The 16,869-nt window shown below is 36.0% G+C and overlaps 1 protein-coding gene across 1 annotated transcript in view; it reads left to right on the forward strand.

Moving 5' to 3' along the window:
* Positions 1 to 16,869, forward strand: part of zgc:113054 — a 25,168-nt gene that overhangs the window by 2,039 nt on the left and 6,260 nt on the right. Inside the window, 8 exon segments of the mRNA NM_001013450.1 lie at positions 1,101 to 1,290; positions 2,505 to 2,596; positions 4,410 to 4,642; positions 4,714 to 4,950; positions 5,043 to 5,114; positions 7,495 to 7,714; positions 9,734 to 9,942; positions 12,274 to 12,346. Coding sequence (NP_001013468.1) covers positions 1,101 to 1,290; positions 2,505 to 2,596; positions 4,410 to 4,642; positions 4,714 to 4,950; positions 5,043 to 5,114; positions 7,495 to 7,714; positions 9,734 to 9,942; positions 12,274 to 12,346 — 1,326 coding nt within the window.

Below are 16,869 nucleotides of genomic sequence, written 5' to 3' on the forward strand. Positions count from 1 at the left end.
AAGAAAAAAATATTATCAGATATACTGTGAAAATGTCCTCGCTCTGTTGAACATCATTTGGGAAATATATTTTTTTTAAAAAAGAAAGAAATTCAAAGGGGGTTTAATAATTTGGATTGCAACTGTACATACATGAATATTCTTTATGTATATATTAAAATGTTAAAAAAATGTTTTAATTAAAAATCTGAAAGCAGCAGTCTGGTTTCCATATGATCTGTATTTAATTAAATGTATAAACGTTTTATATTCGTAATATTCACATATGAAAACAGGAATGCATTAATTAATTACAAATTTACAAAAAACAAATTGTTATTTTAATAGTACAATTAGTGCAGAAAAAGTATTTTACACATGAGGCTGCGCAGAAAATTCCACAGAGTTATTGAGAAACAGTAGAGGTCTTTAGCTCCACCCAATGCATTGATCTCACAAAATGCACATGCACTATCCACAGACCTCTCTTTTTAAAGCTTTATTTTTAAATTATTAATAAAAAAATACAATTAAAAAAATGTAAATGACCTGTGTGTCATACACTGGATTGACGATTAACATGATACAGTATAACATAGAGCCTATAAAAAAGTTATACACTCCTAAAATTCAAGTTACTGGAGCAAAGATGCCTAGTATATGTATTTGTTTCATGATCGAGAGTTCAATTACAAACCAGTGCAGATACTTTTATAACAACTTAAGCTGTTGGTCAGTTTAGAACAATACTACTGATAATCACTGATATATTTGACTAGAATGATTTATATTTTTAAGAATGTAATACATTTTATTTGCACCTCAGCTCTAGCTCAATGCTCTACTGTCAAATTTGCAATTCCATAGAGCATGCATGTAATAATATTAGTCACTGGAATTTAGACATGCCAATATTCAATATATTGTGATTATAAACATGCACTGAATATATTGTAAACAGTTCAAAATATTGTGCATAATTATTAATTATTATGATGATAGTCATGTTAAAAGCTTCTGCCGTTAATAGCAGCAAGAAAATTAGATAGCAGGAAAAGCCTACTGGACTAACACCTCTAACCGCACAATGACAATCTAGTTATTTACTTTCTGAATATTAGTTTCAGACACTCCTGTGGAGTTCATCGTTGAACACCTGCTGAAGGCAAAAGAGATCGCAGAGAATCATGCAAGTATTCCAGTCGAACTTCGGGATAATCTTCAGAAGGCTTTGGACATCGCTAGTGGACTAGACGAATACCTTGAACAAATGAGCAGCAAGGAGAGTGAACCGTTGACTGAGTTGTATAGGTAACTTACTATTCCCCTGAGATATATAGTGTGGGTTAAAGATCCTTAATATATGTTTGTGTTTAAACAGTTTTTAATAGTGTTTAAATAGTGCTGTTAGCATGCATTATATTACTGTTTTATGAAGTCAACATTGACCCAAGACAGAGCATGGGGATTGTTTAACAGTTTTTGGACAACTTTGGTGGTAGATTTTACAGTTTTTTTTGTTTGCTTTGCCTTTGACCTGGGTAAAGAAACCAGGTTCCACTTCATTTTCATTATCACTATCCCAGCAGAGCAGAAGACAGGTCTTGCAAATGTGTCAACCCTTTCTCTTTAGGTTGACACATTTTCCCCACCATTTTTCAAAACAGTTAACACAGATGTCATTCAAGCAGTCCAAACCCCATTGTTTTAGCTATGGCAACCAAACAGAGACCATCTATTCTTTATCATTTGAAACTACCGAGATCAGTACGAATTCACTGAAACACTGGTTTGACACTCTTTCACAGAAATTTTCATTTAGCAATCAGTCTGCAAACATTGAAAAAGGTGGAAGGTCTGTGTTGTTCTGTGCCAGCATGGATGGAGGAAGTCAGTAGTGGCTACATCCTATACTCCCAATAGATTTGACTGTATGTAGGTTTTTACATGTGTTTTCTCTAAAATTAACAGTATTTTATTACTTTTGTCTGTTTTTAAAAAAAAAAATTTATACAGTTTTTCAGTTTTCAGCCACAGTTTCAAAAATTTTCCGAATTCAATATAAATTTAATCAAAGCATTTCTTATTCTTGATCCAATTCTTTGCAAAAAGGTAAATTTGACAGCCCAAATAAAGACAACAAACGGCATTGGCAATAGACTACAATGTCAAGCAATGGTGCACTAATTCACACTGAGTTCTATATTTTGTTTTTTGTTGTTCGTTGTGTAATGATTAATTGAAAGAGCTCATATACTTGTTTGCAAGTTGTGTTGTTTGAAGGTAAAACTAGCTTTTGTTGCATACTGTAAATGTTTTGACACGGTATGTGCATTTTGAAAACACAATGTGTAATTTGGACCATGAGTGCTGCTGTTTAGGCGTGCGTGTTAACTGTTTTGAAAATGTGGAGTTTCAGTTGACGGCTGCATCAAAGCAATCAAGAAAAACTGTAACTGACTTCAGTTGTTGAATATTATATATGCAGTATCCACTTTATACGTTTCAATATTTTTTTCCTGAAGGAAATCAGTTTCTCATGACTGGAATAAGGTGCATGCGGACGGAAAAACCTTATTTAGGCTTCCTGTTACATGCATCACCGGACAGGTAGAAGGTATACATTTTTTTAAAATGCACATCATTTAAAGTTTAATTGCAAAACCTACTCAGTACTGTAATAGTTTTGAGTATTGATGCATGATGTTTTCATGGGTGCACACAATCTCTCAACAAAGAAGTTTTAAGCTACCATGATGGGATCTGCAAGATGTTTGTTAAAAGAAAATAATACTTTAGCTTTGTAATAATGTATAAAAAGGATCAAAAATGACATTAAGACCATTTATCATATTACAGAAAATTAGTATTATAAAACTGCATCACCTATTTCCACAAAAAAAAAAAAATGTTCACCAGCAAAAACCCCATGTTCAACTGCGCACTGCAACATGCACAACTGCGTTCAAAATACTCCATGTTTCTTCAGTGCTAAATCGGCATGTTACGCTAAAAAAAAAGATTTTTACTGCTCATTCAAACTACTTATTTAAAATGAGCTAAAACAACACAATTTGTGAGTTTTTTTTTTTTTGGGACAAATTAATTGTTTTAAGTTTTACAATTTTTTGTCCAGCTAAAGGTGCTATAAAGTTTTGAGTCTTCTTAAGCAAAAAATACCATGATATGTTCTGAAAAGCAATGCTAAAGTCAGATATTCTGCTTTGAAAATGTGTCCACTGCCAGTTTAGATAATTATATTTCAGCACTCCTTGTTGCCTTGTTGGAAAACCGCGTATTTTATTAATTCATTCATAAAGTCTCTCAAAGCATGCGCCCGTAACTTAAATGTGACCTCCGGTGGACAGTAGCAGACTCTGAAATGAAATGCTGATTCAGAGTTTCACATGAGGTTATTAATTAGCAAATAATTTAAATATAACGAGCGTAAACATTAGGAGAGCAGGTTACATTCTAACCCTGTTTCCTAATGACATGCTACATGATGAGATTTGCAGTGATAAGCAATTTGGCTGTTTAGACTCAACGAAACACATCAGAAATGCAAATCCAGGCATTCAGAAGCACAGAATATGCATTCACTCACAAAATGGTAAGCTTTTTATACATATTAACCCTCTTTAACAATAAATGCACATGCTGAATCATTATTTGTTGGTTTTGAGTCTAAAGTTCAATTTAAATTGGTTTATTTTATTTTCAAAGTCTGAGGTGAACTATCTGCTGCTGCTGCTTTTAGTATACAGCAATAAATGTCATGTAAAATAGCACGCAAACTCACATTATTAGCATTTAGTACTAAATAAAGCACCTGATGTGTACCTGAGGTGATCATTGTCACTTTTCTGTTGCTCAGCTTCAAGAAAGAGAAGCCGTACTAATATTTCAATTCGAGGTGTTGGTTGGACCAAAAACTCCTTTTAATATATAAAAATATTCCTTCTATCATGTGTTGTTGCTTTTAGTTAAAACATTTTATTTTGAACCTCATTTAAATCCACATTTAGGCTCGATAGCTTCTGTTGGTCCTCAATCTGGCAACTTGCGCTTGCGTTTGTTTTGATCCAGGAATGCAATACCTAGTTCAACCACTTGGTGTCAAACTTACATACTGCACCTTTAAATTTGTTAAAACAATTGTTAACTTAATTGATTTGGGTTAAGACAACATGAAGCAACTTTGTTGAACCCAGTATTGTTTACAGTGTAGAATGATTTCTAAAGCAACATTCGACCCTAATCATTGAAAATTCCCTTTTGACATCACATAAATAAATTTTATTTCAAAGTATTTTAAATAAAAGTAATACATTCTAGGTGACTTTTTCTACAGATTCCTAAAAATGTGAATGATAGCTTATTGTGTGTGTGCAAACTGAACTTTAAGACCATTTATTTTTATTCCATAGGTCAAGTATTGAAGATGCTGGTGCATATGAGCAAAGCAAAGAGGGTCTTAGAGATAGGAATGTTCACAGGGTATGGGGCCTTGTCAATGGCGGAGGCCTTACCAGAAAATGGCCAGCTTATCGCCTGTGAGCTTGAGCCTTACCTCAAAGACTTTGCACAGCCTATATTTGATAAATCTCCTCATGGGAAAAAGATAACTGTGAAGACTGGGCCTGCTATGGATACCCTGAAGGTGAGAACATCTTCCACTTTTTCCCCCTGATATTGATTTATTTGTTAAAAAACAGATTTACTGTTTTGTAGGAATTGGCTGCCACAGGAGAGCAGTTTGACATGGTATTTATTGACGCGGACAAGCAGAACTACATCAACTATTATAAGTTCCTCCTGGACCATAACCTTCTGCGGATCGATGGTGTTATATGTGTCGACAACACACTGTTTAAAGGCAGAGTTTACCTCAAGGACTCTGTGGATGAAATGGGAAAAGCATTGCGGGATTTTAATCAGTTTGTCACAGCTGATCCTCGGGTAGAGCAGGTGAGAAACCTGTTTTCTCAATGCAACAAAATGAATATTTTACAATCTGAATTTCAGTTCTGTGTTGATCATGGGTGTATTTCGTTTTATAGGTCATCATCCCTCTGAGAGATGGACTCACTATAATACGAAGAGTGCCCTATACACCTCAGCCAAACTCACAGGTGACGATACATTATACTTTACCTTTGTTGAATCAAGTCTTTTTTGTGTGTGTGTGTGTTCAGATGGCAAACTTGAATATACTAGTCTTGAACTGCTCAGATTAATGAAACAAAAATCAAAACTAGATGATTTAGCCCCCAAAAGTCTTATAATATTACTATAAGAGGAATGTTATGATCCCTTAATTCTGTCTAGGGGAACACAGGTACGCAACAGAAGGTTAGTGGAGTTTGTGTGTGTGTATCAGCAATGAGATCCCATGAGCAACCTCCAAAAGACTAAATGAAAGAAAATTTAGCTAAAGAGGAAAACTCACAGTGGAAAATAGGGCTGGGCGATTAGGCCTAAAATCAAAATCTCGATAAATTGAATATTTTTACTTGATTTTGATTAATGAACGATTATTTTATTTATTTATTTTATGTTTTTGCCCTCATAGTTCACTGACAGGTTTTGTACAGTAAATATACTTATTACAAGAGAGAGATTTTCAAATGAAGGAAGCATTATTTGATTTTCAAAATAACTGAAGGAAACACACACTGTGTACTATCTTTGTATATTTATTGAACATCAATGCTGAACAACTAAAATTAAAACACACACTGGCTAAAATGCCACTCTCCGTGTTGCGTTGTCATCGCTACTCAACCAACCAATCACAAAGCTTGCGCTGTGTGTCATTGTGATGTGTAGTTACATTTTTTGAGAGGTGTGCGGTTATGCGGAGGCTGCACTGTACCATGCGCTTGGCAGAAGTATAATATCAGTATAATTAATTCATTCATTTTCTTGTCGGCTTAGTCCCTTTATTAATCCGGGGTCACCACAGCGGAATGAACCGCCAACTTATCCAGCAAGTCTTTCACGCAGCGCATGCCCTTCCAGCCGCAACCCATCTCTGGGTATCATCCACAAACACACATTCATACACACACTTATACACTACAGGCAATTTAGCCTACCCAATTCACCTGTACCGCATGTCTTTGGACTGTGGGCGAAACCGGAGCACCCGGAGGAAACCCACACGAAGGCAGCACCCGGAGGAAACCCACACGAAGGCAGGGAGAACATGCAAACTCCACACAGAAACGCCAACTGAGCCGAGGTTCGAACCAGCGACCTTTTTGCTATGAGGCGACAGCACTACCTACTGCGCCACTGCCTAGCCCCATCAGTATAATATAATATAATAAAATACGTATAAATCTTAATAAGTATAAAAGTATAAAATATTCATGACTCCACACATGGTAGGGAAAGTAATTGAAAAAATTGATCTGGAAAAATTAGATCGATTATAGGTTCTGAATGTTGATTTCGATTAGGGAGCGTTTCAAGAAAGATTAAAGAGAGAGTTCATGCCAAAGCAACAAACTAAAAGTTCTCTAACTGATAGAAAGGAAAGAACTAAATAATCTTATCAAGGAAAGAAAAGCGCATTAAAAACTAACGTGAAACTGACGTTTTGACAGAGTGTTGAGATCCTGAAGTGCAAGTGTTTTGAAACCCTGCACCAAAGCATGATCCGAAACACCCAGGTCATGTGACTAAAGGGTTTTGAAACACCAGGTCACGTGGACTCGCGTCATCTGACGTCATTTCAGAAGCATTTCAAGAGCTGGTGAATCTGTTTTCTGACAGGGTCATATGTAGCCTAATGGACCATTCGAATCCTGACTCTGAAATTATGACTATTTATGATGATGTATTTTAATAATGTAATTTTTTAATGACCAAAACAGGATGTATTTATTCACAAAGTGTTCATTAGGTTGTCAGACCAAGTATTTAAAAATGAATGTCTATAACTGCATCACCCTGGATCTCACTGCTTCACTAAATCACTTGAAACCTCAACTCTACAACAATGGGTTTAATACCTTAATTTGCTTAACTCGTTCTTTGCTAAAGCCGTTCATGAGCAATACATAAAAAACTTACTAGTTGATGTTATTGTAGAAATGGGTTTCGAAAAGTTTCAAGCTTTGACACATTTGCTTCAACTCTTTCAGGGACTTGCTTTGCCCACCACTACAAAAGACCCTCACTCCCTTACGAACATGAACAGGAGAAAAAAACAATTACAAAAAAATAAATGCCACCCCCTCTCTACTAACCCCCCCTCTACTAGCTCTTGGTCCCGCCCACACTCATCAGTGCTATCAAGCCGACCAATCACAGATGCGCTACGCGTCGGTGCGACATGTAATTAGATTTTGTTGAGAGGTGCATGTCTGCGATGCCGATGATTATGGTGAGGGCTTAAGCTGCACCGTAGCATATGCGTGCGATTGATGCAGAAGTATAAATCAGCCTTTAATGTCACAAGTGAGTGAGTTGATCAGTGCGGTGATGATAAACTATGGTTTGCAGAGTGGTACAGTAACCTATGATGAGGTGTTTAGAGGAGTCCAAGGAAAGCCAGTTCTGGACAGGTTACGTTTGGATGGGAAAGTGGCCTATGTTACCGGGGCCGGTCAGGGCATTGGCAGGGCTTTCGCACATGCTCTCGGAGAGGCTGGAGCCAAAGTCGCCATCGTAGACATGGACAGAGGAAAGGCTGAGGATGTGGCGCATGAACTGACTTTAAAAGGTAAGTGATCCTTTCATGGTTTTGTATTTCAGACAGTCGTATGATTGTTAACTTAAAACTAAAAGAAATGAAATGATTAATAATTGTTTTTGTTAATTCAGTATATATAAAACACAAATTTCACAAACTAAATAATTTCTTAATAATAATAATTCCTTACATTTATATTGTGCTTTTCCGGACACTTAAAGACATTTAAAGACATTAAAGACAAAAACATTTTTGGGGGTGGATGATCTCCTCATCAACCACCAGTGTGCAGCATCCACCTGGATGATGGGACGGCAGCCATATTGCGCCACACCGCACACCACACACCAGCTGATTGGTGGAGAGGAAACAGGGTGATGAAGCCAATTATGATACTGAGATTGTTAGGTGGCCATTATGGGCAGAGGACAGTCGGCAAATTTGGCCAGAATGCCAGGGTTAAACCCCTACTCTTTTTCGAAAGACATCCTGAGATTTTTAAGGACCACAGAGAGTCGGGACATCGGTTTAACCTGTCATCCGAAAGACAGCGCTCACTGAGCTGTATAGAGTCCCCATCAATATACTGGGGCATTAGTACTCGCACAGACTGCAGGTTGAGCGCCTCCTGCTGGTCTCACTAACACCACTTCCAGCAGCAACCAAGCTTTCCCATGTGATCTTCCATCCAGGTACTGTCCTGCTTAGCTTCAGTTGGTGACCATTTGAGAGTAGCAGAGAGCCAGCTGCCGGTGTCATGTGACACCGAGTCCCCCCTGACAATTGGGTCTGCCTAGGACCCTGGGCGATCCTACTGGTTCATTGGAGTTGTAATGGGTATAGTTTGTAGCACCTGAATGCAGCAAAATCTCATTTAAATGTATGTAATTTAAAAGAGCATTATAATGACATAAAACATGAGAATTTCTCTTTCGTGCCTTTATTTTAGATAACCTACAACGTGCTACCACTTCTTATGTAAATATATAATGTTACATATAAATACATCAAATAGACATCATTAAATGTTTACAAACATTTTCAATTACTTCAACTATGCGTGTCTTTTACTTGCAGTAACCGATAATTATGTTACTAATATGAGTCTTGTTAAAATCTGAAGACTGAAAATAGACTAAAATTTGTAAAGCTGAAGAAGGAAATTAAACACAAGGCAAAAGAAGTGTATAAAAATATTTGAGAAATCACAACTTTAGAAACAAACTAAAACAAAACAATATCATACAATAATATAAACAATTACAATAAAACAGTAAATTAATGGTATAAATAATAGTAAGGTAACTGAAAGGAGATGCTAATGTTAAAAACATTAAACAAGGACATTAAATATAGCTTCATTCATTTTTTTCTAATTATATTATATTAAATGTAAATAAAAATATCCGTTTCTAAAACTTAAAAAAAAAATTCATTCATTTTCTTTTTGGTTTAATCTTTTTATTCATCAGGGGTCACCACAGCGGAATGAACCGCCAAATTATATATGTTTTACACAGCGAATGCTCTTCCTGCTGCAACCCATCACTGGGAAACATCCATACACACTCATTCACACACATACACTACGGACAATTTAGCCTACCCAATTTGCATATACTGCATGTCTTTGGATTTGTGGGGGAAACCAAAGCACCCGGAGGCTAAAAAAAAAGACAATGCTAATTAAAATGTTAATATTGTAATAGTACAGTAACAACACTTATTTAAGGGGTCATACCAGAAATCATAGAAATAGATGTGTATTTGAAAATGAGTGCTTTATAATAAGTTTAACTCAATGCTTAATATTTTTTTTATGGTTCATCTTGTTTATAGTTCATGCACTGCCAAATTTGACCAGCAGATGGTGTCCTTGCACCACAGTATCAAACTGCACTCATCCTTCTCATCTTGTTTAGACTGATTTTCACTTTTTGACTTATGATATCACTTATGATTAGTGAGTGCTTAAAACTGGGACAAGACACACATGAATGTGTTAATATATGATACATTGCTGTTTGTGTTCATGTGTGTGTTGTCCAGGCATTTCAAGCATGGCTGTAGTGGCAGACATTAGCAAACCAGACGACGTCCAGAAGATGATTGACGGCATCGTTACGAAATGGGGCACACTTCACATTGCTTGTAACAATGCTGGCATCAACAAAAACTCAGCAAGTGAGGAGACCAGTCTAGAAGAATGGGACCAAACCTTTAACGTGAACCTCAGAGGCACTTTCATGTGCTGCCAGGTACATCCATAGGTTTTATTTGTTTTTATTTCAAGCTAAATTAAATTTAGGCATGAACATTTGAAGAGGACATGTAGATAAGTTTAGTCTTGGCCAAATAGTAAACTATTGGTGCAGTTTTTTTGAAAAGACATAGGTTTAAATCCTCAGAAATCATGTCGTTTTAGTACAATATAAACTTAAGCTAAACATCCAGTGAATCTGACAGCCATTGATCACTGTTCATTTTTGTTGTATGCAGTATGTAACATTTTGTTTCAAACCTTTTTTCCAGATTCAAATTGCTTTTGCATATGAGCAAGTAGTGCTGTCAGAAGAATCAATATTTCCCACCCAACTTTCATTCAGACAGGTTGAAGCTTTTTGTTTTGGTGTTATGGCCCACCTCAGTCTAGTCTGTCCCGACAGAGTTGATGTCTGCTATCTTTATTGGCGCTATTGACTGTAATTTAATTATTCATTACTGACTGTTCACTTGTCTTCAGGGATATTTCAAAAAGGGCTGCATGTTTTTCGGAAGATATGGAATATGGTTGTTGAGTATGGCAATTAAAAATTTTGCCAGCTATATAACATTTTCCCTGAGAAATGATATTTTATTAACTATATAAAAAATGTTCCCAGAAAAATGCTGTTTTCATTTATTCATTCTTTCATTTTCGGCTTAGTCCTTTTATTAATCTGGGGTCCCCACAGCGGAATGAACCGCCAACTTATCCATGTTTTATACAGTTGCAACCCATCACTGGGACACACCCATACACTCTCATTCACACTCATACTCTACAGACAATTTAGCCTACCCAATTCACCTGTACCGCATGTCTTTGGACTGTGTGGGAAACCGGAGCACCCAGAGAAAACCAACGTAAACACAGGGAGAACATGCAAACTCCACACAGAAATTTTAACTGTCCTAGCTGAGACTCGAACCAGCGACCTTCTTGCTGTGAGGCGATTGTGCTACCCACTGTGTCACCGTGACGCTCTAAAGGATATTTTTATTAGCTATTAGCTTTATCAAAGTGCAAATCTTTCAACTTTAAAACCCTATGAGTGAGCTCTGCTCCGAGGCTTGATGTTCACTCTTGAGCCCCTCTAGCCAATAGCAGAACAGCACCTACTTGGAAGCGGGTATAAAGGTAGTTATGCCCCATTTGATTTGTCAAACTTGGATATGCAATCTATGCACATAACACAAAAGCTCTGCACACAAAATTAACACACAAAAACAATTGTGGTGGCACGGTTACTTAGCAGTGTCGCCTAACAGCAAGAGGGTCACTGGTTCGAGTCCCGCCTGGGCCAGTTCTTGTTTCTGTGTGGTGTTACCATGTTCTCCTTGTGTTTGCGTGGGTCTCCTCCAGGTGCTCTGGTTTAAAGACGTGCACTATAAGTGAATTTGTTGAACTAAATTACCTGTAGTGTGTGAATGAGAGAGTATATGGGTGTTTCCCAGTACTATGTTGTGGCTGGGAGGGCATCCACTGTATTAAACATATGATGGAATTATTGGCAGTTCATTCTGCTGTGGCGACCGCTGATAAATAAGAGACTAAGCCAAGAATAAATGAATAATAAAGGAATGAAAATAATTTGTCACTCTTCTCTGCAATATGAATATTGCATATACCATTATCCTGATGAAGATATTTTGATATGTTGTGCAGCCCTAGTTTTAAATGTATATAAATTATATTCTTTGATACTTAAATTGGAAATATGAAATTTTGTAAAAATGCACTAGAATGCTTCAAAACAACAAATATTTCTATTTAAGTATTTTTTAAATCTCCTTTTATTATTATTATTATTTTTTCTTAGTTGGGCCAGTGAAAATTTTGGCAGGGCAAGTAAAAACGCTTGATATTTAAAATATTTTGGCTATCTTTTCCTGTAATATGTAAAAAAAAAATAGTGTACAAAGTATTGTATCGAAGTTGGAAATTCTCAAATTGTGACACTATTAGCAGCAACTTTTCCATTAGTTTCTGACATTTCCCCAGAAGACGGAATAAAAGCTTTGATATGGGAACCAAGAGGTGTAAAGGAAAGTGATTTCATACCTACAGCATTAGAAGACATTAAATCCTGCCAGGCAGCAGATAAATCAGAGTAAGCTGTTTTACACCAAACCGAGAGGTGATGGAGATGCATTAAAACGAAAGCCCAGAGATTTTGACACTTTTTGTCGCTCCGCTCATCCAGGGAGTGTTATTTCTCTCCCTGTAAGACTGTAGACGTGGAAGTCTGATTAGTGAAGGTGTCAATACTGTGACGCTCCTCTGAAAGCACATTTGTCTCTTCTCTCCCCTCAAATTACTGCCTCAGGCGGCCGGTCGTGTCATGCTGAAGCAAGGATACGGCAAGATAATCAACACAGCTTCCATGGCCAGTTTAATAGGTGAGTGATGATTTTTATGCCGCCATAAGCTGAGATATTACACCGTCTCTTCCCTCTGAATTTAATACGCTCATCAAGCGTATGGGAGCGCCTTTTTTTTGGAAAAGAGAGCATCAAGCAAGAGAAATAAAGAAAACTTGACTATACATTATTGACGCATATGCCTCTATAATTATGAGAACAATCATTTTGATAACTTAATGGCATACCTTATTATTTTACCCATGTTTCATTTTTATGTTGGTTTCATATGCTTTTGAGAAAATATCAAAACGTACAAAGGGTTTAAGTTAAAATAAATAAATACAAATGTATTAACATAATTATGACAGTTTACTTTAACTCCAATTTTTATTATCTAAACATGTATAATTAGTTATTAGCTAAATATTAATAAAACATATTTGAAAATAAAACACCTTTTTGTTATTTTTTGGCAAATAATGCTTTACAAAACAACCTTTTTCTTTTGAAAATTGGAAAAAATCAGCAGTTTTCAGAATAAGCAATATAGGTTCATTCTGAAAATGTAGTCCAATATACATTTCTGGAGGTTGTGAATTATGTAGCCAAAAGTATGTGCAGTATGGGTGCATTTCGTCTTTAAACGTTCACTCCGGGGCGGTATGACGCTGTTCCTTTTCGTGCTAACCGGCTGATTGTTTACTCCAAATGTACCGCATTCTGACTGTTACCAGTTTGTCCCGTAGCTTGTCACGTATGTTGGTGGACTTGAGAAATAGAGAGGAGTTGATTGTGATGATGGGGTTCGAGTCTGGCAAATAACGGTATCAGAAAACGGGTAAGACAAAAACAGAAGCCTAAAAAAATAAAGTAAATAACGCAGAGAATGTGGTAAAATCAGAAAAATGTGGTAAAAATCTGGGCTTTTTTTTAATGGATTTTTTAGAAAAACTTTCTGTTGGGTTTAGAGAAGTGGGTGGGCGGGTCAATCGGTGCTTTTTTTGTGTGTGTGTGTGTGTGTGTGTGTGTGTGTGTGTGTGTATAGATAGATAGATAGATAGATAGATAGATAGATAGATAGATAGATAGATAGATAGATAGATAGATAGATAGATAGATAGATAGATAGAGATATATATGTGTGTGTGTGTGTTTATTATGTTTTTGCTTTAAAAAACATCTTTGCAAAATAATGATGATACAATGACAACAACAGTTAAATAAATGACAAAAAACTATTAAACAATCAAGAAGGTACAGTTTAGCTCACATACACAAATAGGGCTTACAGGTGTACATTTACACACATGGCAGTTCAGTAGGCCTGGAAAATTAAAAGAATATTGGAGTATTAATAGTAAGTTTAAAACAATCAATAAAACCAACCAAGTAAATAAAATAATCTAGCCACACAAAAAAACAACTGGTTGGGTCAGTGGATCACTCACTCAGTCAGTCGGTCGACAGCGGCCTCTGGTGGCACTCATGAGGGAAATTTGAGATCTGAAAAAGCGTACACAGAAGCCTCTGATGAATTCCCGAAAAACAAAAAACTGCGAAAAAACATACCAGCTGGGACGTATTTGGCACTCTCCAGAAATGCTTATAGGGCTTTGTTTTCAGAATAAGACTGGGTTGAGAATCCGCTTGTTAAGTGTGACTTAGTGCTAAGCGGCTTCCGTGTCCAAGCCCTCTATCAAACTGTATTGGGAGATTTAACAAATGTAATAAACCTTTACAAAGCGCTGTAATACTTTTGAAAATCTTGATCGCAATATATATACCCATGCCTAATATCAGATGGCCAGAAAGTGATTATTTTTTTTGATAAATTGTTAAAATATTGATGTCTGTGATGCAGCAAGTCCAGAGACTGTAGTGTACACCATGATTTCATATAAAATTCACTTTAATATGTGATATGACTGAAAAGTGATCATAAATGAATATTTTCATTTATTTCATATTATAACAGTATTCCATACATCACGACCTAACAAGTGGATAAAACAAGAAGTTATGTTTTACTCAAACACATAACTATAAATTGTTAAGAGCAACTAAAATTGTCAAGTGGTCTTTTAGTTGTGTTCATACCTCTCTATATAATTTTAATTAGCATTTTAATGAAAAACAAATCAAGTGTATATTTAATAAAATAATTACATATTCTTTTCCATTAGTAATAATAATACAAGTTTGCTAACTACTTGATAAGTTTTGCTGCCCCTTAAATATTTCACTCTTTTAAAGAGGCCCCCTTTTCTTCAGAATTTCACACTAAAACTACTGAAATCAGATTAAAAAAATTATTAGTATTACCTCTTTACAGCTCGTATATATCAACTGTGCTCAAACTATCTACATGATCTGTACTATTCATCAAAAATTCACTGACCTTTTTATTGTTTGTTCAATCAAAACCCAGTTCACCATATAGCCTCTCACAGTTCTGTTTTTGCATCATTTTGAGCATAAAAGCATTGCTGAAGCCTGTAAATTGCAGCTTGAGTAAAGTGACTTCCTGGAGTGTTACGCAGGTCCTGGGAGCACCAGTGTGTTTTTTTAATTCAGCATGCTGTAAAAGGGGCATTATTTGCGATTCAGCGTAACACAATTCCTCCAACAGGTCCCTTACTGTGCAACAGCAGCACTCCATCAACTGTGTAGTCGAGTAGCCAATAAACTTGTGTACCATATGGACGCTCGTCCCAACTGTGGGTGCAATCTGTAACAGTGGAGAGAGCGTGATGAAGCAGGGGTAGTAGAGGGCAATGCAAAAAAAAAAGTGATCAATTACTCACATTACATACAGTCCTTTAGGAATTTTCTTTATTGGCCTGGACATCTGTTATAATATTGTCATAATGTGTAATCAGACGGGGGCTGTTGTAGCAGAGTAGGGGGATACATCTTGAAAGTCCAATTAAAATGCACAATGACACTGCCTCTGTCCATCTGCTGAATAGCACAGTGTTTTCCCCTCTCTCTTTATATTGTACATTCAGTTGAGTGTGGATGGCATTTTTAAGAGTCTCTCAGAAAATATTTAGTGTTTTGCTTTTTTTTCGGCCTATGGATGAGAGAGGTGTTTGACCTAATGTGGAAGATAGGGGGCGTCATGCATTTAAACATGATGCCTAAACGAAATGGCTAAGCAAATATCTGAGATTTAAAATTGTATATATTTTATTTTATTTTATTATTTATTCTCATGTAGTTTTGAATCCTTATGATTTTTTTTAGCTATTTGGAGCACAAACTGAAGTGAATAAATGAACAAATGAATGAATGCACTGATTACAATTATAATGCTTGGATTTATATTTATTTTTTTTATCTCATTTTGAAAATACAAATATATTCATTCAAAATAAACATTCAGAAAACATTCAAAAGTAAAGATTAAAAAATAAATAAATAAAAATCCTAAATTGTTATTTGACATTCAAAACATTCATTCATTCATTTGTTTTCTTTTTGGTTTAGTCTCTTTATTAATCTGGGGTTGCCGGATGCCCTTCCAGCTGCAACCCATTACTGGGAAACACCCACACATTCTCATTCCAGCACATACACTACGGACAATTTAGCTTACCCAATTTACGTATAGCTCATGTTTTTGGACTGTGGGGGAAACTGGAGCAGGTGGAGAACTTACGCAAACACGGGGAGAACGTGCAAACTTTATATAGAAATGGTAACTGTCCCAGCTGATGCTCAAATCAGCAACCTTCTTGCTGTGAGGCAACAGAGCTACGCACTGTGCCACCGTGCCGCCCAAAACACAATTTATTTAATTTAGGTTAACATTTTTCCTGACCTCGCTGGCATTTCTTTTAACTTGTTTTAGACTCTTACTTTCCCCCCAGAAAACAACCCTTCAGTAATTTGGTTTCTCACAGAAAGCATTAGCTATTTTGTCATTTTGGAACTATAGGGTTCTTTCTAATATTTGTCTCAAATTGAGTTTTTCACATATTCCTATTTTGTGACCATATTTCCATTATGCAGTTTAGTTATTTTTTTTTCTGTAAGTTTAAACTTATCTGAACTTCAACTCTGAAATCTGGACTTTACTAGAACTATGTTAAGCTGCTTTGACACAATCTACATTGAATAAATAAACATGAATTGAATTGAATTTAAGTTTTGCACAGTTTGGTACTTTTTATAAAAAAAAAAAAAAAAAACTTCATCCCTATATAATTTTTGAAATTTGGAATGTCATTCATTCACTTTACTTGGGCTTATTCCCTGCTTTATCATGGGAATGAACAGCAGGTTTTTCCAAAACCTGGTAAACTTTAAAACTGGTTATCGTGCATACCTAATAGTGAACTATATCTGTCAGATAACAAATCAGGCTCTGATGACATCAATTTGACCTGCAACATCTCAGATCAGAGCAGAGTATTATTTCCTTCCTTTAAACATGTGAAATGAGAATCTGGATGGATGTTAAATGTGATTTTTAGATATGTTCCACTTTCCTCTTTAACCTTTTAAGCTGACTGCTCTTTAAATACAATATTCTTTGAACCATCAGTGGTGCTCTG

This window comes from Danio rerio, chromosome 6, assembly GCF_052040795.2.
Source record: "Danio rerio strain M-AB ecotype USA chromosome 6, GRCz13ab, whole genome shotgun sequence".
NCBI lineage: Eukaryota > Metazoa > Chordata > Actinopteri > Cypriniformes > Danionidae > Danio > Danio rerio.